Source organism: Mobula hypostoma, chromosome 18 (assembly GCF_963921235.1).
Source record: "Mobula hypostoma chromosome 18, sMobHyp1.1, whole genome shotgun sequence".
Classification (NCBI taxonomy): domain Eukaryota; kingdom Metazoa; phylum Chordata; class Chondrichthyes; order Myliobatiformes; family Myliobatidae; genus Mobula; species Mobula hypostoma.
Window position 1 is genome coordinate 50,478,180 of NC_086114.1, and position 25,085 is coordinate 50,503,264.

Below are 25,085 nucleotides of genomic sequence, written 5' to 3' on the forward strand. Positions count from 1 at the left end.
GAAAGACATCCTTGCCATAGAGGGAGTACAAAGAAGGTTCACCAGATTGATTCCTGGGATGGCAGGACTTTCATATGAAGAAAGACTGGATGAACTGGGCTTGTACTCGTTGGAATTTAGAAGATTGAGGGGGGATCTGATTGAAACGTATAAAATCCTAAAGGGATTGGACAGGCTAGATGCAGGAAGGTTGTTTCCGATGTTAGGGAAGTCCAGAACAAGGGGTCACAGTTTGAGGATAAAGGGGAAGCCTTTTAGGACTGAGATTAGGAAAAACTTCTTCACACAGAGAGTGGTGAATCTGTGGAATTCTCTGCCACAGGAAACAGTTGAGGCCAGTTCATTGGCTATATTTAAGAGGAAGTTAGATATGGCCCTTGTGCTAAGGGGATCAGAGGGTATGGAGGGAAGGCTGGTGCAGGGTTCTGAGTTGGATGATCAGCCATGATCATAATAAATGGCGGTGCAGGCTCGAAGGGCCGAATGGCCTACTCCTGCACCTATTTTCTATGTTTCTATGTTTATCAAAAGACTAAAGAGATTGTCTACCTGGTGTCAGTGGTCACATAACCAGTACCAGCTGCTCATACAACCATCCACCTGCTCCCATGACTCACATGACCCTGATCGGCAGGGGCGGGGTGGAGAGGAATGGCTAAGCAGGTACTACTGGCCCAAGGCTAGCCAAAGGAAGGAGCGCCTTACACCTCCTTTGGTGGCAACATATCTCCACTCTGCCACCATATTTATTTATTGAGATACCTATTTGTTTATTGAGATACATCACAGAATAGCCTCTTCCACCCTTCGAGGTGCACCGGCCAGCAATCCCCCACATTAATCCTAGCCTAATCATAGGACAATTTACAATGATCAATTAACCTACCAATCGCAGACATCCCACCTCTCCCGGAAGTTCCGAGAGTCTCCCACATACTGATAGTGGCTCCCTGGTGCCCGCAAATTATATACAATATCCCGGAAATCGATTTTTTTGAGAGCGAGCGCGCGAGACAGAGAGAGAGTGCAATGGCAGAGTGTTCCAAAAAAAGAAAATATAAAACGTACATCACCCCAGACTACACTGAAGTGTACCCCTACCTAATAGGGGTCAAAAATAATGACAGTGTTGCTGGCTGCACTGTTTGCAACAGTGACTTCTCTATTGCCCATGGTGGGTTAAGACTGTAAAAGACGTGTTGAGGTGAGTTGAACAGGCGTCATTCATTCATTAGCATAGCTAGCGTTATTTAAACTAGCTGGCCAGCTGCTAAGGAGCTACTGTATTGCAGACATCCCACCTCTCCCGGAAGTTCCGGGAGTCTCCCGGAAGTTGATGGTGCTACCTCCCTGAAATGACTTTTTGCAGAGTGGGATGTCTGCAATCGGATACTGTGGGAGGGAACTGGAGTAGCCACAGGAAACCCACGCGGTCACAGGGAGGACATACAAACTTCTCACAGGCGGCGGCAGGAATTGAACCCGGCTCGCCTGTACTGTGGAGTGTTGTGCTAACCACTACGCTACCGTGTCACCCCAGCATTTAAAAAGCATTTGGACAGGTACATCGATAGAAAGGGTTTAGAGCAGCAGCTCCCAATCTTCCTTTTAATGCCATGAGGCAAGAGGTCCATGGATCCCAGGTTGGGAACCCCTGGTTTAGAGAGATATGGGCCAAATACAAGCAAATGGTCAGCTTGGCATCAACAAGTTGAGCCAAAATCTGTGTTATTCTATGACTAAAACAAACACAAATGTCCAAGTTTTTTAAAAAAATTGTTGGAGGAACTCACCTATGTGGGGAAAACTTGTCAACATTTCAGGTTGAAACCCTGCATCGGGATGAAGGGTGGAGAGGCCGTGGATTCATTTCAGAGTTAACCATCAGTTTTGATGAAGGGCCTTCAACCTCGAAACATTACCTGTTTCTCATTCCACAACTGCTACCTGTTTCTGGCATTTTCTGTTTTTAGTTTTGATTTCCAAATTTAATCCAGAGCTAACTCTGTGAGATATTTTGAGTCACAAAAGGTTGCAAAGTTTGGTATCTGGAGCTAAACACATATAGTTGGAGGATCTCAGGAGGCCAGACAGCAGCTTTGGAGGGGAACAGACAGTCAACATTTCTCCATCCAAAAGACTGTCTGTCCATTGATTTCCCTCGATAGAAGCTGACTGATAAGCTAAGTTCCTCCCAAAGTTCCCTCTGAGGTGTGTACGTGCACACATCTTTTGCTATTAGTGCACAAAGGAATTTAAACTGCACACAAAACGTTGCCACCCTCCACTTCTTGGGCGTTGATCATACACTATCACATTTCCTTTTCCGGTTTCAGGTGCGGACGGTGTTAACAACATGGTGTTTGTGAAGATTTATCTGCAGATTTTAGAACTGACTTATACTGTTTTGTTGAAGAAGTTATTCAGTGTGCACAGGTTGTCACTGGGCAAAAAACTGCACAGCACACAAGATTTTTGTACACGCTGGTGTGACAAGAATACACATAGATTAAGATGTAGCTGGCCTGGGCTGGCACCAGTGGAATCAGCAGTTGGTCTGCCACCTGTCTTCAGGAGAGAGAGAGAGATAAGGAAAACAATGGAGCAGCATTTGGAGATGTTAATGAAGGGGAAGGAGAGCTGTCAAGACCGGCTCCTCTTTGAACCCTGAACTGTTTGAAGTGATGGACAGGCGATACCCCAGCAGGGGGATAAAAAGGGACAGGTTCGTTAAGGCGACACACACGACACCCGAGGTAACAAGACCCTGGAAGCGGTGCGTCTCTCACAAGTCGGTGGGAAGTATCGGACCATAGACGCACAGAGTGGAAAGGCACGATCGGCGGGAACCTGGTGTGTGTCCACCCTTGCCTGGGTGCCAGGTTCACCGCAGGGAAACGATCGTATCTGGAAACGGAGGGGGTCACGGTCGGTGACCTCAGATGACATCACAAAGGACTCGCCCGAAAGCTGACTGCGAAGGTCTGTGTGGAAGCCGGTTTGAATATTCATACGTTTTGCTCTCTCTCTCCTTCCCCCCACCGTCCATCGCCACGGCAGCGATTACTGCGAACTGAACTGAACTTTGCGTCACTTTGAAACTGGTCATTTACCCCTAGACAACGATAAAGCTTGATTGATCCTGTTATCTTAATTCTGTGTACATGTATGTTTATCATTGCTGAACTGTTGCATTTATTATCCTTTTGATTAGAGTACTGTGTTGCTTGTTTCTTTAATAAAACTTTCTTAGTTCTAGTAATCCAGACTCCAACTGAGTGATCCATTTCTGCTGGTTTGGCAACCCAGTTTCGGGGTACGTAACACTGGTCATTACAAACTAGAGGGAACATTGGTTCCTCCGGTGCTTTTCTGTATTACTGTAAAATGTTCAGCATGCATGAAGAGTGTTAAAGGTTGGGAACGAAATAATGTGGAATAGGAAGGAATAAAAAAATTAGGTTGGAAATACTCAGCATATCCTAACACTTCAGAGAGAAATATTTTTCTCCATAAATATACAGAGACCCGAATGTTTCCGGCATTGCCATTTTATACAGATTTCAGTTAGAACAATTGAGTTGAATTTACAACGACGGGAAAGACTGCAGATGCAGGAATCTGGAACAATTTTAAATGGCTGAAGGTGCAATTCAGATTGGTTTATTGTCATATACACCAGGGCCGAATGAAATTTCTTACTTGCTTAAAGCTCACAAGGTTAAAAGAGAAAATTGTAATAGTGAGGTCAGGTATATTGCACAGATTTAAATTGACAGTGCAGAAAAGCTGTCTGGATTCTTCCAGAAATCTAATAATGCTGAAGTTACTCCGAGACCAAGAAATCCTGATTGATTTGATGACTCCATTAATTCTTCCTCTGAATTGCAAACTCTGCATTGATTAACTGGAAACATCTGTAAAGGATTGACAGTCATTAAATGGTTTATTGTACATAATTTTATTTTTGAATAAAGTATGTTTTGCACTTTTAAGAACTGGCTCCTCTGATGCACAACCTGCGCACGGGCAGAGGCGGCCTCGCTGAGTCGAGCGGCGCATCCAGGGCTCGGTGACAAACTCCGGGAGCGCTGCCGCTTAGCCAACCGCCCCTGCCCAACCGGAACCCGGGGAAGCTTACGGTCGGCCAGTCGGTCTCCGGGTGACTGTCAGCTGGTGCTGGGCGCGGCGGTCGGTGGAGGCGCGGCCCCCGGTCATCGTTACCGTCACCATGGTGAGTGGGTCCGAGATTGGGGACGATTGAGACCCGGCCTCCCTACACCCTCATCCCCCTTCCCTCCCCTCCTCCCTCGCCCTCGTTAACCCATTTCCCCCCTCCCAACCTCACACTTCCCCTCCCGCTCCCTACTTCAAACCCCATTCCCCTGTCCTCAGGCCATTTAAACTCCTCGCCCCCCATTCCCACTCTTCCCTCTCCCCCACTCTCCCATCCCCTCCTCCCCCTCCTCCCCATCCTCCCCCTCCCCCTCCACCTCCCCCTCTCCCCCTCCACCTCCCCCTCTCCCCCTCCACCTCCCCCTCTCCCCCTCCCCCCTCCTTCCCCTCCTCCCTCCTCCCCCTCGCTCCCCTCCCCCTCCTCCCCTCCCCCCTCCTCCCCTCCCCCCTCCTTCCTCCCCCCTCCTTCCTCCCCTCCCTCCCCCTCCCCCCTCCCCCTCCCCCTCCCCCCCCCCTCCTCCCCTCCTCCCCTCCCCCCTCCTCCCCTCCCCCTCCTCCCCTCCCCCTCCTCCCCTCCCCCTCCTCCCCTCCCCCTCCCCTCCCCCTCCTCCCCTCTCCCCCTCCCCCTCCTCCCCTCTCCCCCTCCCCCCTCCTCCCCTCTCCCCCTCTACCCCCTTCCCCCTCCCCTCTCCCCCCTCCTCCCCTCTCCCCTCTCCCCCTCCTCCCCCTCCCCTCTCCCCCCTCCTCCCCCTCCCCTCTCCCCCCTCCTCCCCTCCCCCTCCTTCCTCCCCTCCCTCCCCCTCCCCCTCCCCCTCCCCCTCCCCTCCCTCCCCCTCCCCCTCCCCCTCCCCTCCCTCCCCCCTCCCCCTCCCCTCCCTCCCCCCACCCTCCCCCCTCCCCCTCCCCTCCCTCCCCCCACCCTCCCCCTCCTCCCTCCCCTCCTCCCTCCCCTCCCCTCCTCCCTTCCCCCTCCTCCCTTCCCCTCCCCCTCCTCCTTCCCTCCCTCCCTCCCCTCTCCCCCCTCCTCCCCTCCCTCCCCCTCCCCCTCCCCCTCCCCCTCCCCTCCCTCCCCCCTCCCCCTCCCCCTCCCCTCCCTCCCCCCTCCCCCTCCCCTCCCTCCCCCCACCCTCCCCCCTCCCCCTCCCCTCCCTCCCCCCACCCTCCCCCTCCTCCCTCCCCTCCTCCCTCCCCTCCCCTCCTCCCTTCCCCCTCCTCCCTTCCCCTCCCCCTCCTCCTTCCCTCCCTCCCTCCCCCCTCCCCTCCCTCCCCTCCCTCCCCTCCCTCCCTCCCCCTCCCTCCCCTCCCTCCCTCCCCCTCCCTCCCCTCCCTCCCTCCCCCTCCCTCCCCTCCCTCCCTCCCCCTCCCCCTCCCTCCCTCTCCCTCCCCCTCCCTCCCTCTCCCTCCCCCTCCCTCCCTCTCCCTCCCCCTCCCTCCCCCTCTCCCCCTCCCTCCCCTCCCTCCCCTCCCTCCCCTCCCTCCCTCCCCCTCCCTCCCCCTCCCTCCCCCTCCCTCCCCCTCCCTCCCTCCCTCCCCTCCCTCCCCTCCCTCCCTCCCCCTCCCTCCCCTCCCTCCCTCCCCCTCCCTCCCCCTCCCTCCCCTCCCTCCCCTCCCTCCCCTCCCTCCCCCCCCCCCCCCCCCCCCCCTCCCCCCTCCCCCCTCCCCCCTCCCCTCTCCCCCTCTCCCCCTCTCCCCCTCTCCCCCTTCCCCCTCTCCCCCTTCCCCCTCTCCCCCTTCCCCCTCTCCCCCTCCCCCTCCCCCTCCCCCTCCCCCTCCCCTTCTCCCCCTCCCCCTCCCCCTCCCTCCCCTTCTCCCCCTCCCCCTCCTTCTCCCTCTCCCCCTCCCTCCCCTTCTCCCCCTCCCTCCCCTTCTCCCCCTCCCTCCCCTTCTCCCCCTCCCCCCTCCTCCCCCCTCCCCTTCCCCCTCCCCTTCCCCCTCCCCCTCTCCCCCTCTCCCCCTTCCCCCTCTCCCCCTCCCCCCTCCCCCTCTCCCTCTCCCCCCTCCCCCTCTCCCTCCCCCCTATTTCCCTATTTCAAGTCCTTTTGAGATACTTTAGTAGGCTTTATAGTCTAGATGATGACGTTGTGATAGGGGTAGAAGAGTCTGCATATTTTCTCTGTAATGGAGGGGATTTCCTCTCATATCTTCCCCCCCCCCCAAAAAAAAAAGAAATATATGCAGGCCGGGAGATTAATTGGTAACTGTAAAATTGCTCCTCATACACAAAGGGAAGTTTAGATTTGTGATGAGTTAATGGGAAAGCTGGGAGAATAAAAATAAAGGGATTACATTTAGATTGGTGTAAATGGGTGATAGATGGCTAGCACAAACTCGATGGTCTGAAGGGCTTCTGTGCTTTACCTCTTTATGATTCTATCCATAACCCCTTTCTGGGGGGCTTAAATACAATAATTCCAAGTTTGCTGATGACATGAAACTAAGTGTGTGGTGTTGAAGATGCAAAATAGCTTCAAATGGATATAGACAACCATGGTAAGTGGATAACAACATAACTGGGTAGATGTAAATGGATGATTGTTTGACACTATGGACCCAGTCGGGCAAAAGGTTTGTTTTCCGATGGCACCTCTCTGTGACTCCATAACTGTATTTCAAATTAACCCTTTTGGTTTTCATTTATAATGACATTGTATTCTACAGGATGAGGCATTCACTGTGGGTTTTGTTCTTCTTTACAGAGGTTTCGTTTTTGTGGCGATCTGGACTGTCCTGACTGGGTTCTGGCAGAGATCAGCACCTTGGCAAAAGTAGTTGAGTATCTAACCCTCTGGATAGCTGAGTGTGGTGGTGTTTATTGCGCTGTGCTTTCTAACCAAGGAAGTAGTTTTTGCATTAATGCACGTTCCGAAGTTATCAAGAAGGAATTCATTGCTAAAAGGATTGAATTTAAGAGAAGGGAGCTTATGCTGCAACCGTACAGGGTACCAGTGAAGCTGCGTCTGGATACTGCAAGCAGTTCTGGTCTCCTGACTTAAGGCTTTGGAAGTGACATAGAGAAGGTTCAGCAGGTTGATCCCAAAGATGAGGGGTTAGCCTCTGAGGAAAAATCGAGTTGCCTGGGACTATAGTTGCTGGAATTCAGAAGACTGAGAGGGGATCTTATAGAAACATAAAATTATGAAAGGGATGAATAAGATACAGGCAGGAAAGCTGTTTCCTTTGGTAAGAGGGATGAGAACTAGACCAAATGGGAGAGTCTAGGACCCATTTACAACTGAGATGAGGAATTTCTTTAGCCAGAGGGTGGTTAATCTGTGGAATGCATTGCGTGGGTGGCTTTGGAGCCAGGTCATTGGGTATATTTAAAGTGGAGGTTTGCTAGGTTCATGGTTAGTAAGGGCATTAAAGGTTATGAGGGAGAAGGCTTTCTGTATGGAGTTTGCACACTCTCCCTCCAGCAGCTTCCTCCCACGTTTCCAATACAGTTAAGTTGGTAGGTTAATAGACAACTCTAAATAACACTGGATTGTTGATGAGAGATAGAATGTGGGGACAATAGAAAGAAAACAAGGATTAAGGTAGAATTTGTGGAAATGGGTGGTTAGTGGATTGTGGGCTGAAGGGCCTGTTGCGATATAGTATGTCCCTTTAGTTCTTTGACCCTGTATAAACCAAATGTATAAAGAGCTATCATACCATCCGTTCAAGCTTACCATATCACAGAGATCAAATTAATTCAAGTGTGCAATGTGCATCACGATTTGACCAGTAATAGTACTGGGAATATTGTTTTGCTGGTATTTAATGCTCCAATTTGTTTTGTTTCAGAGGTTTCACATTCAAGGTGGAATGCGCAATCTGTGCTTGAGGTGAAAATAAGAATGAATTGCAATCCTTTAATGCTATTGCTTTTATGCTTGTAGTCATCCGTGAAGATAAAGTTGCTCTGTGTCCAGGTACTGAAAGATCTACTGGGAGAAGGAATTGATGTGAGGACTCTTTATAAAACTATTATTGCGTGACCTGTGTAATGAAGGGTTAAAGGGGGAGGGTGCTTCAACAATCAGCCACATACTGAGGAAGGTTTCCTTTCCATTTGTAATTCTTTTCTGGCTTTCATTTTAATGGAGGAGCTACATCATTCATGGTTTATGGAGCTTGTTCCAACACCCTCTTTGAAGATGCTGCCAGGACTTGAGAGAACAAGTTATAGAAAGGGGTTGAGCAGGTTGGGACTTTATTCATTGGAGCATAGGAGAATGAGGGGTTGTTCTTGTAGGGGTGTCTAAAGTCATGAGGGCAACGATGTGGCGAATACACACCGTCTTTAGGGATTGGGGATCCAGAACTAGAGGACATAGTGTAGGTTTAAGGTGAAAGGGTAGAGATGTAGTAGGAACATGAGGAGAAACATTTTCACCCTTTACACGGAATGAGCTGCTCGAGGAAGAAACAGGTACATTAACAATATTTAGAAGAAACTTGGACAGGTACATGAATGGGAAGGGTTTAGAGGGAAATGGACCAAAAGTGGGCAAATAAGACTAACGTTGAAGGGAACCTTGGTTGGCATGGAGCAATTGGGTAGAAAGAACAGTTTCTCTGCCGAGTGACTCTATGACCTCCTAGTTAGATATATTCAACCATTTCATTGTTGTTGAATTCAAATCCTGCCACTCCAAACAATATCTTGTGGAAGCTCGGACACCAATAGGACCAAAATTCTTTTATAACTTAGGTACGTGTTCTAGAGTGTTCTTATGAAACTCACCCAAATTTTCTAGAGTTTGTGTGCCTACTGTAAAATGTTCTAGAGCACACATTATAGATTATCCGTAAATGTTCTTAGTTACAAATGTGAAGCTGTAGGGACAGTTTCGTTGTCAGGTTGGAATATTACAGAATAATAAGGAAAATCAATCCAGTAATGTATGTAAAATACCATCCCACTGTGTTTCATTCACTTTCCCGTCTACGGTAAATTTGGGCAATGTTTACATTGTGTTTGACCCACCACCAGGCAGTGCTAGTACTGAAGGTATCAGTATGTATGTGGTTAAATACAATGAGCATGGAATTTATTTATTTTCACTAAACAAACGGGAGGTTTGGAAATGCTTCACATCGAGTACATATTAAATTTGGAGTTGTCACCTCAATAATTTATTCCCTGTTACCCCTCTCATTTCAGTATGAGAAAATTACAAAACTAACTGCAGATGCCAAGTTTGGTAAGTCCTTCTCTTCAAGTATTGATTAGCTTTGTAATGCTATAAGCATCTAAATTGAAAGGAGTTAGTATTGGTTTGTTGTCATATGTTCCCAGATACAGTGAAAAGCTTGTCTTACATACTGTTCATATATATCATTACGTAGTGTGTTGAGCAGCAATAAGGTAATACAATGGCAATGTAAAATAAAGTGTAAAAGCTAGCAAACAAAGTGCAGTATAGCTAAATGATAAAGTGCAAGATCATAGTGAGGTAGACTGTGAGCCGTGAGTCTATCTTATCGTACAAGAGGCTCATTTAAGAGTCTGACATCTGAGGATAGAAGCTGTCTTTGAGCCTGGTGGTACCTGCTGTCAGGCTTTTGTGTCTTCTTCCCGAAAGGAGAGGGGTGAATAGAGAACAAACTGTAATGTACTTTTTCCTGGCCTTCCAAAGCGATCTATTAACAAACTTCAACTTATTCAGAACTTGTTTTTAAAGCTCTCAATGATCTGACACCAGAGTACATCACAGAATCGCTTTTGTTTTATAATCCTGCTCGAGTTCTCTAGTCTTCCACCAGTCTCTTAAATTTAAACAATCCCCCCAAAGGTATTTGGCAGGTCAGCTTTTTTGAACTACACTCCTAAAGTGTTGATTCAATACCTAAAACTATAAGGGATGCAGACTCAGTTGACACTTATAAACACCAGCTGAAATCTTACTAATTTAACCTTGCTTTTAACTATTTTTATTTTCATGTTTGCACTTTATCCCATTGTAAAGTACTTTGAACTACATTATCTATATGAAAAACACTCAAAAGTAAGTTATTTGTAGCTGGGGTCTTTGATTATGCTGGCTGCTTTCCTGAGACAATGAGAAGTATAGACAGAGTCCGTAGAAGGGAAGGCTGACTCCTGTGATGTGCTGAGCTGTGTTCTGCAGTTTCTTGCATCACGTACAGAGTAGTGGCCAAACCAAACTGTTAGCATCCAGACAGAAAGCTGGAGATATTTGGGTCAGGCCAGACCTGAGGTGCGAAGTACAGTCTGTGTTACATCACAAAAAGGGTACTGACCGAAAATCACTTGCTTGCCACAGGGGCTGCCTGACCCACTGAGTTTAGTCTGCATATTTTATACTTGCTGTAGAGTTGGAAACACTAATTTTATAACTACGTTTTGAATTCCCAGTTACTTTGTTCTGCATGTTTTTATAGCAAAACGTGTCTTTCAAAGGACATTTGGTACTGTATCCGGCTGCCAAAAATAATGCTGCTTCATTTTTGAATTTTAGACTCGAGCGATATTAAAGCCACAATTGCAGTGCTAAATTTTGTTTTGTCAAGTGCTGCCAAATATGGAGTTAACGGAGAGTCATTGTCAAGTGAATTGCAACAACTTGGATTGCCAAAAGGTATGAATTCTCACGCCTGTGGTATTAACGTGTTTATGAAACTCTATTGAACAGATCATCCCAACTTTCAAATGCACATACATATGGATGAGCGAACATTTGGAAGACTGGATTGGTGGATTTGCTGGTGGCTTCAGAGCTGTAGGCGTCCACTGCTGAGTTGGAGCTCTGTTTTCTGATCTGCAAACTGTTTGGGTTATGAACAGTTTACAGGAACGGAACCCTGTCGAAACCTGGGGAGGACTTGTTATAAACCTGAAGCTCGTGGGTCTGCAGATCTCACTGTCAGATGGAGTAGTTGAGATGAACTACACTCAGTGTCCATTTTATTGGTCACGGGAGTGTGCCCAATAATGTGGCCACAGGAGTGGAACCCAGTGTGACCTTCTGCTGCTGTACACCATCCATTTCAAGGTTTGACATGCTGTGCATTCAGAGATGCTCTTCTACATGCCTCTGTTGTAACGTGGTTATTTGAGTTGCTGTTGCCCTCCTACCAGCTTGAACCAGCCATTCTCCTCTGACCTCTTATTAACACACCGTTTGTGCCCACAGAGCTGCCACTCACTGGATGATGTTGCTTCTTTTGCGGCATTCTCTGTAAACTCTAGAGACTGTTGGTGTGAAAATCCCAGGACATCAGTAGCTTCTGAGATACTGAAACTGCCCCATCTGACACCAACAATCATTCAAAGATCACATTTCTGTCCCATTCTGATGTCTGGTCTGAACAACAACTAAACCTCTTGACCATGTCTGCCTGAGTTTCTGCATTGACTTGCTGTCATATGATTGGCTGATTAGATATTTGCAATAATGAGCAAGTGACAAGAACGTACCTCATAAAGTGGCCACTGAGGAACTACATTAATACATGTAGAAGGTGCTAATATTCTGAACGTGCCCTACCCATTAAACAGTGGGGGAAAAAAAACCTTGACGTCTGTCTAAGCTATGTGTCCCTGCTCTTGTGGTTTAAAACCTGAAAAATGACATTTCACAGATATTCAAATTATTAAAAACTATTGGCAAAACTGTACTTTTTAACAAATAATGATAATGAATACACTTATTTAAAATTATATTAAGTAGAGGCAGATACATTAGGGATATTTAAGAAGCTCTTGGAAGATAGAAAAATGGAGGGCTATGTAGGAGGAAAGGGCTAGATTAATCTCAGAATTGGCACAACATCATGGGCCAAAGGGCTTGTACTGTGCTGTAATTTTCAATGTTCAATGTTCTTAAGCACTCTTCTCCAGCAAAGCTATTCCTCTCCACTGAAATTTCCTTACATCTTGGGTGTAACCTAGAACAGCTGCTAAAGAATTGGAGCGAATTCATGCTCTGCTGAGTCGAACGTCCAGAATAGAACAGCACACAGCATTCTGTAAATTCAGTTTTGGTCATAGTTGGCAGATTTGGCAACATATGTGGAATGAAAACCAGGTAGTTTTTCAAATCAAGAACAGGAGTCATAAAAGCTCACTGAGTCAGTGCTAGCAACCAAATCACCTACATTGTAATCCTACATGAATCCTATCTCTTATTCTCCCCATGTTCTCAACTGACCTCGGATTTACCACTTACTTGCACACTAGGACAAGTTTACACAGGCCAGTTAACCTACCAACCAGCACATCTTTGGGATATAGGAGGAAACGAGCACTTGGAGGAAACCCACACTCTCATGGGGAGAATGTGAAAAGTTCATACAGGCAGCACCCAGGGTCTCTGGTGCTGTAGAGACAGGGGTACTGCTAAGATCTTGTATCAGAACTTGACCTTTGTTACGGATTTCTAACAGTTCCAGTAATGATAATTCAGCTGTCCCACAGATCTGTTCAGCTATGAGATCAGTATAATTTTAAATTTTGTGTCAGTATGACCAGATTAAAACTAAATGCATATTGGGAGTGTTTTGGGTGAGTTAGATTGCTTGCTTTGAATCATTGCAGAATTTGTTGTAGCCTTTGATAATACCTACAGAACTGGGTCAAAAATCCACTAACTAAATTTCCCATTTAACATTTCAGAACATGCTGTGGCGCTTTGTAAATCTTATGAAGACAAACACACTGTCCTTCAGGATAAACTAAAGGAGAGCAGTCTGCGGTGTAAGTAGCACTACTTTCTAAGGTTTTGTGTTAAAGATATTAATTTGGAGTTTATGCTTTGTGATTGTTGGATTGTTGTCAAAAATAGGAGACGTGAAGACTTTCCTCTTTGTTTAAAAAATCAAGCATTGAAGTCTTAAGTACCAATCTTTTTGTGCAGTAAACAAACTAGACTCGGTGTCATGGAGAGTGGACTACACACTAAGCTCCAGTGAGATGAAGGAGGTAAACGAACCAATTGTTCACCTGAAAATTAATGTTAAGAATGTAGACACGGATGCTGTGGAGCCAACAGTCGTTTCGGTGTCAACTGACAAGTTCAGAGTCTTACTAACAGGTAAGGTAAACTGGTAACTGAGGGAGGGATATCAGTAATTTGACTGGGCACATTTTCATTCTATGTAAAAATGTGACAGATTAAACCATCATTTCTAACAAATGAGCCTACTGAGCGACTCCTGCGTCAAGCCTACGATTGGTTCTTAAGTTGTTACAAGTTAATTTTTAAGATTCTTGATCTTGGGTTCAAATATCTCCATGGTCTTGCTGACCATGTCTTTAACTCTCTGCAAATCCAGTTGAAAACTGCACAGTCCTCGAACTGACTTTTGTACATGAAATTAGGAGAGCCAGAAGGGGCCATGAGAAGGCCTTGGTGGGCAGGATTAAGGAAAACCCCAAGGCATTCTACAAGTATGTGAGGAGCAAGAGGATAAGACGTGAGAGAATAGGACCAATCGAGTGTGACAGTGGAAAAGTGTGTATGAAACCAGAGGAGGTAGTGGAGGTACTTAATGAATACTTTGCTTCAGTATTCGGTACGGAAAAGGACCTGGGCGATTGTAGGGATGACTTACAGTGGGCTGAAAAGCTTGAGCATTTAGACATTGTGACGAGAATACACATAAAATGAAGATGTTTGCTGGCCTGGGCTAGCATCAGTGGTATCAGCAGTTGGTCTGCCACCTGCCCTCAGGGGAAGGAGAGATAAGGAACAATGGAGCAGCGTCTGGAGATGTGTAATGAAGGGACGGGGGAGAGAGAGAGCTGTCTGGAGCGGCTCCCCCTTTGAACCCTGAACTGTTTGAAGTGATGGACAGGCGATACCCCAGCAGGGGGATAAAAAGGGACAGGTTCGCTAAGACAGACACACGCCACCCGAGGTAACGAGACCCTGGAAGCGGTACGCTTCTCACGAGTCGGTGAGAGGTACCGGACAACGGCCAGGGTGGAAAGGTACGATCAGCGGGAACCCGGTGTGTGTCCGCCCTTGCCTGGGTGCTGGGTTCACTGCAGAGGATCGACCGCATCTGGAGGAGGGGTCACAGTCGGTGACCTCAGGTGACATCACCAAGGACCCGCCCAAAAGTTGCTTGTGAGCAATCTCGCCGGTCTGTGAGTGAAGCCGTTCTGAATGATCAGTTGTTCCTGTTCTATCTCTCTCTTCCCCAACGTTGTCCATCGCCATGGCAACGATTACTGCGAACTGAACTACTAAAACTGGACTGAACTTTGAGTCACTTTGGAATTTGGTCATTTACTCCTAGACAACGATAGAGCTTGATTGATGCTGTTATCTTAATTCTGTGCACATGTGTGTTTATCATCGCTGAACTGTTGCATTTATTATCCTTTCGATTACTGTGTTGCTTGTTTTTTTAATAAAACTTTCTTAGTTCTAGTACTCCAGACTCCAACTGAGTGATCCATTTCTGCTGGTTTGGCAACCCAGTTACGGGGTACGTAACAACATTAAGAAAGAGGATGTGCTGGAGCTTTTGGAAAGTATTAAGTTAGATAAGTCACTGGGACTGGACGAGATGTACCCCAGGCTACTGTGGGAGGCGAGGGAGGAGATTGCTGAACCTCTGGCAATGATCTTTGCATCATCAATGGGGACGGGAGAGGTTCCGGAGGATTGGAGGGTTGCAGATGTTGTTCCTTTATTCAAGAAAGGGAGTAGAGATAGCCCAGGAAATTATAGACCAGTGAGTCTTACTTCAGTGGTTGGTAAGTTGATGGAGAAGATCCTGAGAGGCAGGATTTATGAACATTTGGAGAGACATAATATGATTAGGAATAGTCAGCGTGGCTTTGTCAAAGTCAGGTTGTGTCTTACAAGCCTGATTGAATTTCTTGAGGATGTGACTAAGCACATTGATGAAGGTAGAGCAGTAGATGCAGTATATATGGATTTCGGCAAGGCATTTGATAAGGTACCCCATGCAAGGCTTATTGAGAAAGTAAGGAGGCATGGGATCCAAGGGGACCTTGCGTTGTGGATCCAGAATTGGCTTGCCCACAGAAGGCAAAGAGTGGTTGTAGACGGGTCATATTCTGCATGGAGGTTGGTGACCAGTGGTTTGCCTCAGGGATCTGTTCTGGTACCCCTTCGTGATTTTTATAAATGACCTGGATGAGGAAGTGGGGGAATGGGTTAGTAAATTTGCTGATGACACAAAGGTTGAGGGTGTTGTAGATAGTATGGAGGGCTGTCAGAGGTTACAGCGGGACATCGATGCAAACTGGGCTGAGAAGTGGCAGATGGAGTTCAACCCAGATAAGTGTGAGGTGGTTCATTTTGGTAGGTCAAATGTGATGGCAGAATATAGTATTAATGGTAAGACTCTTGGCAGTGTAGAGGATCAGAGGGAGCTTGGGGTCCGAGCCCATAGGACACTCAAAGCTGCTGTGCAAGTTGACTGTGTAGTTAAGAAGGCATACGATGTATTGGTCTTCATCAACCATGTGATTGAGTTCAAGAGCTGAGAGGTAATGTTACAGCTTTATAGGACGCGGGTCAGACCCCACTTTGAGTACTGTGCTCAGTTCTGGCCACCTCACTACAGGAAGGATGTGGAAACTATAGAAAGGGTTTTACAAGATATTTATAAGGATGTTGCCTGGATTGAGGAGCATGCCTTATGAGATAAGGTTGAGTGAACTTGGCCTTTTCTCCTTGGAGCAATGGAGGATGAGAGGTGACCTGATAGAGGTGTATAAGATGATGAGAGGCATTGATCGTGTGGATAGCCGGAGGCTTTTTCCCAGGGCTGAAGTGGCTAACATGAGAGGGCACAGTTTTAAGATGCTTGGAAGTAGGTACAGAGAAGATGTTGAGGTAAGTTTTTTACGCAGAGAGTGGTGAATGCATGGAATGGGCTGTAGGCAACGGTGGTGGAGGCAGATATAATAGAGTCTTTTAAGAGACTCTTGGACAGGTACATGGAGCTTAGAAAAATAGAGGGCTATGGGTAACCCTAGGTAATTTCTAAAGTAAGTACATGTTCAGCATTGCATTGTGGACCAAAAGGCTTGTACTATGCTGTAGGGTTTCTATGTTTTTTCTATACCCTACTTCTCCATAATGCAATAAGCACCAATGCCAATTAACCAGACTGGGACCTCTGCTTCTAAGACAGCGTCTACCCTACTGCTTTAAGACTCTTGAATGGACTTTGTGTAACTTTAAGATGGACTCCTGACCTTACAACTTCATGGCCATTTCACCTTATCGTCTACCTGCACTGCACTTTCTCTGTAACTACCACAATATTCAGCATGCTCTCATTGATTTTCTCTTGGACTACACTGATAGATTTATTTTTAAATCACCTCCATGGATGGCTAGCATAACTAACCTTTTCTCTGTATCTTAGTATATATTCATCAATATTTATTGATTGATTGAGATGCAGCACAGAGTGTGCCCTCTGGCCCTTCGAGCCGTGCCACCCAGCAACCCCCATTTAACTCTAGCTCTAGCAGCTCTGGCAGACTGAACCACAGGGCAACTTACAATGCCCAATTAACCTACAAACCGGTTCATGACAGGAAACTCACGGGGAGAACGTACAAACTTCTTACAGGCAGTGGTGGGTATTGAGCCCGAGTCGCTGATACTCTAAAGTTTTGTACTAACCTCTACTTTCTTGTGCCACCCTTTTGGTAGAGTAGCGCAGCAATTTAGCATAATGCCATTACGGTGCCAGCAACCCTGGGTTCAATCGGCTACGGGCTGTATGGAGTGTACATTCTCCCTGTGACCGCGTGGGTCTGCTCTCACATTCCAAAGACAAACGGGTTAGTAGGTTCATTGTTCATGTGATAATTGGAGGGCATAGACTTGCTGGGCCATAATGGCTTGTTACTGTGCTGTATCTCAAAATAAAATCAAATCAAACCAATTGCCTCTGCTCTGGAGTTCCCTCTTTTCCCCTTTGCAATCTCTTGCACCCTGTTGTTAGCTCCTTTCATGTTGCTCCTTCAAACCTAACTCCTAGCAATGCTTTAGGTAACCTGCCCTTATGACAACTTTGTCTGATTACCTGGAAAGGTGTTACAACGTTAAAGTTCCCAAATAATTGCAATTAGAAATGAAATGCAAAGTGAGTAAAACTGCAGATTCTGAAACAGAATCTCAAAAAACATGGTCAGCCTGGCAGCATCTGTGGAAAAACAAACTCGATAACATTTCAGGTCAAAGATTAAAGATTAGCTTTATTTGCCATATTTGCATTGAAGCATCAAAACATGCAGTGAAATGCTTCCACGATCAGAACAGTCCAAAGATCTGCTGGGAACAGCCTACAGATGTTGCTATGCTTCCAGCACTAATGTAGCATGCCCACAAATTAATAACTCTAATCTGTATGTCTTTGGAATGTGGGGTGACTTAGTCAGTTCCCCAAGGTTTTGCTTTATGCCCAGCTGACATGATGTGGGTGTTATTTATTTAGCAGCTCTTCAGGGCATCTTCACTGTGGGATTCATAGAATCATAGAGCCCTACTGCACAGAATGGCCGTTCAGTACATCTAGCCTTTGCCAGCCTGGTTTTCTGCCTCGTCCCATCTGTACACACCCAGACCATACCACACCACTCTCATCCATGGACCTATCCAAACTTCTCTTAAATGTTACCATTGAACCGGCTTCTACCATTTCTGCTGGCATGATGTTCCACCTTCTGAGTGAAGGTGTTCTCCCCCCAGGTTCCCCTTAAATATTTCACCTCCCACCCAGCCTGACAGGGAAAAGCCTGCATGCATTCACACTATCTATATCTCCCATCATTTTTGCATACCTCTGTAAGATCTCCCCTAATTCTCCTGTGCTCCAGGGAATGAAGTCCTAATTTAGTCAACCTACCCCTGTAACTCACGTCTCAGCAAAATGCTCGTAAATTGGCTCAAGTTTGTATCTATAAGAATGAAGCAACTAGAAATTGTGAAAACCTTTCCATCTCAATAATTGACGTCCAAAGAATTGGGCCAATGGGAACGAGCTCCTTGTTTAATGCTATGCTCCACATTAAGCCATTAGACTTTTGGGTAAGTTGTTTTTGCATAGATCCCATCCTGATAATGGCTCATTGCTGCTCTTATTTCTCTCTCCTCAGAACTCAAGCAAGCACAAGCACTGATGAATGCCTTGAACTAAATGATGTGGTGCAACCGTGTTCAGCTTTGCCCGAAGCTGTGACCTTGCTGGATTGACTGGAGATTGAAAAGAAAGCGAGTCCTGATGCATTTATTAAAAAAAACATAGTGACTTATTGCTCCCTATAGAAAAGGTTGCTTGGGTTGTAAGTCCCAGAAGCCTTGATCATTCCATTTAAGCACTTATGCGAACAATGCAGAAATATGTTTGTAAGTTCAGAGAATTAGAACGTGACTTTATATCTTAACAGTGCACTTTCTAGAGATTTATTTGTGTCTGATGTATTAGTTTTTAGCCTTGCTGTGAGAATACAACTGAGCTACCCTAGATTGATTATCACTGTAAGGCTGATTGGGTCCTATTCAAAGGCTAAGCCCTCTGATCTCTGAAGCCAGATTTGTACAGGATTCTTTAGGAGGCTACTGCAGATTGAAACATTGACTGTTCCTGTAGGTTTTGCTTTAAGGCCAGCTGACATAACCTGGGTAGTCGGCTTTATGGCAGCTCTTCAAGGCACCTGATTGTGCACCGTCATTGTGGGATACCTCAGAACAAGGTTTACACCTATAGGAATGAAGCAGCTAGAAATTTGGAAAAACATTTCATTTCCATAAGGAACTGGGACAATGGGAATGAACTCCTTGTTTAATGCTCTGCTCCACATCAACCCACACAACTTTTGGTTTCCCATCATTGCCGACAGCTAAATCCACTAATTAACAAACTTGTCATTTGGCTAAATATCTATGATCAGATTTTTGTTTGCCCGCACAAGACGCTGACCCCAATTGGATCATAAGACCTTTCAATTTGTCCTTTCAGCCATTGATCTCTTAGGTGTTAGTAGTTAATTGAGGAAGGCATCAGCTTGTCTCCAGATGTGTTTGTTTGATAAGAAAACGGCCAGAACATTTTTGGCAATTTAATAAAATGATAACCTCGAGAGTTAGTGTATTGTCAAGGAGCCAATGTGGTTCTCTTAACTTTTTCCCAATGCTGCCCTGGCGTTACCTGAGTAAAGGAACTTTAAAAGAGACAATCACCAAAGTAGGTGACCATTATTTAAAGTAAAGCAATTGAATAATTGTGATTTCCCTTTATCAGAGCTGTGCTTTGGTGTTATGTGTTACCATGATGGCTTTTGAACTCTGACTTGGAAACATTAAACTGGTGATGTTTGGCTCTGCCCAGAACCAGTTTTGTATAGACTGCAGAGCCGCTTGGGTAGAAATAGGCTACTTACTCTCTTGTGGTTTGGCATCCGATGGGCTGTGATTTCCAGACAGACTACAGCAAGCTTTGCTCTTCAGCAGCTTGCACTGTGGTAGCTGGATGAATGTTTAACTTGGACACTGGCTGCCCAGAATATTCAGGTGTACTCACTGATCCCTTTACCTGAGCACAAAGAATCACCAGAATCCTTCTCCGAAATGAAGCAGTATCCCTCTGCCATCATTTTACGATTCTGTGGATGAACTAAGGTTTCCCAGATTTGAAAACTTTCCAAAAGTGTAAAAACATTTATTAGCTTATTTTCAAATGCAAAGTCCAACACTTGATCATAGATTGTGGGCTGAATTGTAAATCGAGCACACAGAATAATAGTTCAGCCCTTGCTTTCGAGTTTAATTTGAAATCATTGGGTTAGCCACATTTAAAATACTTGTGCTAGCCTGGGGGAGGTAGGAGCCTAGGCTACAAATTTCAGGAACATAGCAACAGAACAGGTGTATTGAGTTCTACATCTGTTGGACATCAAACAACCTGAACTTTGCCAATGAAGTTTAATAAGAGAATGTCCATTGCAAATCAAGATACAGGTTGTGAGGGATTTGTTTACATGTGTTAAATAAAGTTGCAAAAGAAAGCTCAAAAGAAATTTAACTTTGAATATGTCGTTTACTTTGTGATATTTATCAATGTATTTTGCAGAAACTCTGTGAAATGAGTGATATTGTACTTTTTCTTAATGAGCAACTGTAACATGCAGTATTGTAATTGGTAGCATTTTTATCCAGTTTCCCAACTAGTGTGATCATACGGTTGAGTACAATTGAAGATTTTTTGCGTACTGCAATCTGCCAGCGGATTTATGCTATGTACAGATTTGTTCTTTAGGTCTTCAGCACGAATGCTGAGAAATTGTTTTTGCAGCCTAACTGGGATTCAGGTTAAGAACCGTGCAGCTAATTAATGGCAGCATGTAAATAAATTGTGAAAATAAAGTTTTAAGTTTGTCAGAACTGGGGTTAATTATGTTAGATAGGTTTCTTTGATTGCTGTAAAACCTTGATGTTTAGTCATAATCCCCTGGATGGTAACTTCACACCATTAGCTCTTCAGCCAAGCACGTACACCAAATATCTGAACCCGTGATTCCTCAAATACTGAGCCGGATTACTGTTGCAACCACACATCACCATACAGTAAAGATGACCTGTCTCACAGTGATCTCAGCAAGTTATAACAGTCCAGATGAAAGGTCTTGACATAAAACGTTGACTCTTCATTTTCCTTCACACATGCTGTCTGAACTACTGAGTTCTTCCAGTAGTTTTTTTGTTCAGGTTCCAACTTCTGCAGACTCTTGTCTCCATAACGTTCACTTTGACCAGATTCCAGTTTATGCCTCCAAATGTGGATCCTTTTATTCCACCCAGTTGCGAATACACAGTTAGGTTCTTTGAATTCCAAATTGAATTGATGTCAGGTAATTCAGCAGAAACCACCACTAAGATCTAAGCTTTAAATTGGCACCAAGGTGCAAGAGCTTTTTACTCCCAACGTACCCTAACATTTAACTGGTCGATTACAAGACTTTTGTGTGCAAATTAGCTGTGGAGGATTCACATGTAAATCACAAATGACTGCATATTTAAAATACAATTCCCACCATCTGTGTGTAATCAGTGTTAAACAAATTATCCAATAACCCTATTGCAGACAGAATACAAGTAAACATGAGTAGCCACTCGGCCCCTCAAGGCTGATTTATCATTCATTGGGATCATGTCTGATCTGCTTGAAGCTTCAACTCTTCTGTGCCAGCTCCCCACAGTCCTTAACCCCTTGAACTTCTAAAAGTTTATCCTCCGTCTGCTCCAATGAACTAGCCTCTATCTCACGGGTCGAAAATTACAAAGATTCATTGTCATCAGAAGGATTTCTGGTTCATTTCAATTTTAAATGACTATCCTTTATCTTGTAACTAGGTCCCTTGTTCAAGATCCACACTCTAGTGAAAGCCTCTCAACATTCACTTTGTTATGCCTTCTTGGGATCTTTGTTTCAATGAAATCACCTCCCATTCTCAATACCAAGGAATTGGGAACAGCTGGCATCTTCATTTTCTCACCGACCCAGAGACTCTAGTTCAGTTCATTTATTATATTTATTGACTTACAGTGCGGAATAGGCCCCTCCAGACCTTCAAGCCGAGCTGCCCAACAACCCCCGATTTAACCCGAGCCTCATCACGGGACAATTTATAATGACCAATTAACCTATCAACCAGTAAGTATTTGGACTGAGGCTACGTCCACACTAGACCGGATAAATCTGTAACCGAAGCTTTTTCTCTTCGTTTTGACCCTCCGTCCACACTGAAACAGCTTTTTCCTCCCCCGAAAATGGAGCTTTTCAAAAACGCGAGGAAACAGGAGCACCTGATGGAAACCTCCCGGGGAGAAGGCACAAATTCCTTACAGACAGTGGCGGAAATTGAACCCAGCTTGCTTATTCTGTACAGTGTTGTGCTGACCACTATGCTACCGTGCTGCCAATTCCTTCTGTGAGGTGTTTGTGTGGCCTTCCCATTTCTGACTCGATGCCCTAATTGCTCTGGTAAATTCTCATTCCAGAAAACATGGTTTGGTAGGTTAACTGGCATTGAGACTGGTATATCAGTGAGTGGATAATAAGTAGTTCAGATCCACACAGAAAATGCAGGAGGAATTCAGCAGATCAAGCAACACCTACAGGAAGAATAAAAAGTCGGTGTTTTGGGCTGAGACCCTTCCTCAGGAATGGAAAAGAAGAGGGGAAGAAGCCAGAATAAGATGAGGGGATGGGAAGGAGAACAAGCTGGCAGGTGATAAGTGAAGCCAGGTGAAGGGGAAGATGGGTGGGTGGGGGGATGAATAACAAGCTGAAAGTTTACAGAAAAGGGAAAGGGCTAAAGAAGAAGAGATCGACAGGAGCGGAGAGTGGACCATGGGAGAAAGGGAAGGAGAAGGGGGACCAGAGAGAGTCGAGAGGCAGGATAGGCTTTCATTTCCGATACTGATGAAGGGTCTTGGCCCAAAACGTCAACTGTTAATTGCTCTCCTTAGATGCCGTATGACCTGAGTTCCTCCATCATATTCTCTGTGTTGCTCTGGGTTTTCAGCATCTGCAGAATCTCTTGTGTTTATGTACAGATCCAAATTCTTTAACTGCTTGTGATAAGATGACCGTCTCATCCCGGGAATTAGCTCATCTGGAATGCTGGTATATCCTCTAAATAAGGAAGTCAAAACTGTGCACAGTACTCCAGAAGCAGTGCCACCCACACCTTGCACAATTGTGATGATACTTCTCTATTTCCAAACTTGCAGCAAAGGCCAATATTCCATTTGCCTTCCAAATGACTTGTGGCATTAAAATTACCCAGGGCAACGCTGATATCTGTATACGCTGTAAAAATCCACTTACTTTTTCTAAACCCCAGCGGATACAAGCCTAACCACTGTAAACTTTCTTCATAAGGCTATCCACACATCCCAGGTATTCCGTCGGTAAACTTGAGAGAAAGTTCTTCCAATTTGCTGACCTCCTTTAAATAAGGTGACTAGTGTTATACATGGTATTCCAATTTATAATGAAATTCTGTCCTAGTCACATGCTCTGTAATCTTTCTCCATTCATTTGTTCCTCATCAACATTCTCATACTGTGAACTAACTGTTGTGAGTGTCAGTGAAAGCCACTGGAGAGAGACACAGCTGGTAGTATAGAAGTCTTTATTAGGATCACACAAGCAGACTGTATTTGGAGTCATTCTGAGGAGGGGCTCTCTGAACCAACATCACATCACATTTTTATATGCTAAAGATCAAATGTAATAGCAAGACAATTTCAATAGCCACTGCTCTACATACCATCTTTACACATCTGGAGAAGAAGGATGCTTATGTGAGAAATGCTGTTCTTCGACTACAGTTCAGCATTCAACAACATAGTTCCATCCAGCCTCGACAAGCTCAGAGACCTCGGCCTTGACCCTGCCTTGTGCAGCTGGATCCTGGAATTCCTGTTAGATCACAAGCAGGTTTTAAGAGTGAGGTCCCTCACCTCCAACCCTCTGACTTTCAATACCTCAGGGCTGTGTACTGAGTCCCCTCCTTTACTCCCTGTATACCCATGACTGTATCACCACCCACAGCTCCAATCTGCTAATTAAATTTGCTGACATCACTACATTGATTGGCCTTAACTCAAACAATAACGAGGCGGCCTACAGGGAAGAAGTCATCTCTCTGACACAGCGGTGTCAGGAAAACAACCTCTACCTCAATGTCGCAAAAACAAAGGAGCTGGTTGTGGATTACAGGAGGAATGGAGACGGGCTAACCCCTATTGACATTAATGGATCTGGGGCTGAGAGGGTAAACAGCTTCAAATTCCTAGGCATCCACATCACTGAGGATTTCACGTGGTCTGTACACACCAGCTGTGTGGTGAAAAAGGCACAACAGCACCTCTTTCACCACAGACTGTTGAGGAAGTTTGGTATTGGCCCCCAAATCCTAAGGACTTTCTACAGGGACACAATTGTGAGCATCCTGACTGGCTGCATCACTGTCTGGTATGGGAATTGTACCTCCCTTAATCACAGGATTCTGCGGAGAATGGTGCGGACAGCCCAGAGCATCTGCAGTTGTGAACTTCCCATGATTCAGGACATTTACAAGGATGGGTGTGAAAAAAAGGGCCTGTAGGATCATTGGGGACCCGAGTCACCCCCAACCACAATCTATTCTAGCTGCTATCATCCGGGAAACAGTACCACAGCATGAAAGCCAGGACCAACAGGCTCCGGGACAGCTTCTTCCACCAGGCCGTCAGACTGTTTAACTCACACTGATTTGAGTGTATTTCTATGTTACATTGACTGTTCTATTTATCATAAATTATTATAAATTACTATCATTGCACATTTAGATGGAGACATTAAAGATTTTTACTCATGTATGTGAAGGATGTAAGAAATAAAAGTCAATTCATTTGCTATATTCTATAACTCTATAATGTGCCCTAGAACTAATATTTCACAATTTCATCTTTTCAATAGAAATTCTTCATTTGTTTATTTACATGGGGAGAAAATAATGGAACGGGTGCATATAAATGTTAAGAGTAGGATTACTTTTCAAGCAAGCCCAGGCTACATACATTACCTTGTATTCTTTAAAGTGCCAGCTATTCTCAACAATTATACCCTCCCTGCCCCCTAACATTTGTTTACCTCACCATCCATCCCCCGTGCTGATAACGACATCCTTTTGCACAAAGTTAACTTGTAGTATTTTTATATCTTGAACTGTAGTACCACCACAAATTTCATGCCATGCATCAGTGATAATGAACCTGATTCTGATCTGTACTGGCCAGTGGTCTTTGGAAGCCTTCTCGGCATAGAAAGGTCCCATAAAGATGATGTATGGATTGGTATGTTGTGTGCTGCCCCCAGCACATCTCGGACTGTGTTGGTTGTTGACACAGACA

At 45.3% G+C, this 25,085-nt stretch overlaps 1 protein-coding gene across 2 annotated transcripts; it reads left to right on the forward strand.

Moving 5' to 3' along the window:
* Positions 1–4,054: 4,054 nt before the first annotated feature.
* On the forward strand, positions 4,055–20,562 carry commd4 (COMM domain containing 4). 2 transcript variants are annotated; one of them, XM_063070850.1, is made up of 8 exons: positions 4,055–4,234; positions 6,873–6,944; positions 8,058–8,090; positions 9,326–9,365; positions 10,644–10,763; positions 12,800–12,880; positions 13,041–13,217; positions 18,281–20,562. In XM_063070850.1, exons 1-8 carry the CDS (start codon positions 4,232–4,234, stop codon positions 18,319–18,321), a joined length of 567 nt encoding a protein of 188 aa, XP_062926920.1. In that variant the 5' UTR covers positions 4,055–4,231; the 3' UTR covers positions 18,322–20,562. The 2 variants fall into 2 exon arrangements, with proteins under 2 accessions (XP_062926920.1, XP_062926919.1); XM_063070849.1 differs by having other exon boundaries at positions 4,060–4,234; positions 8,058–8,123.
* The last annotated feature ends 4,523 nt before the right edge of the window (positions 20,563–25,085 follow it).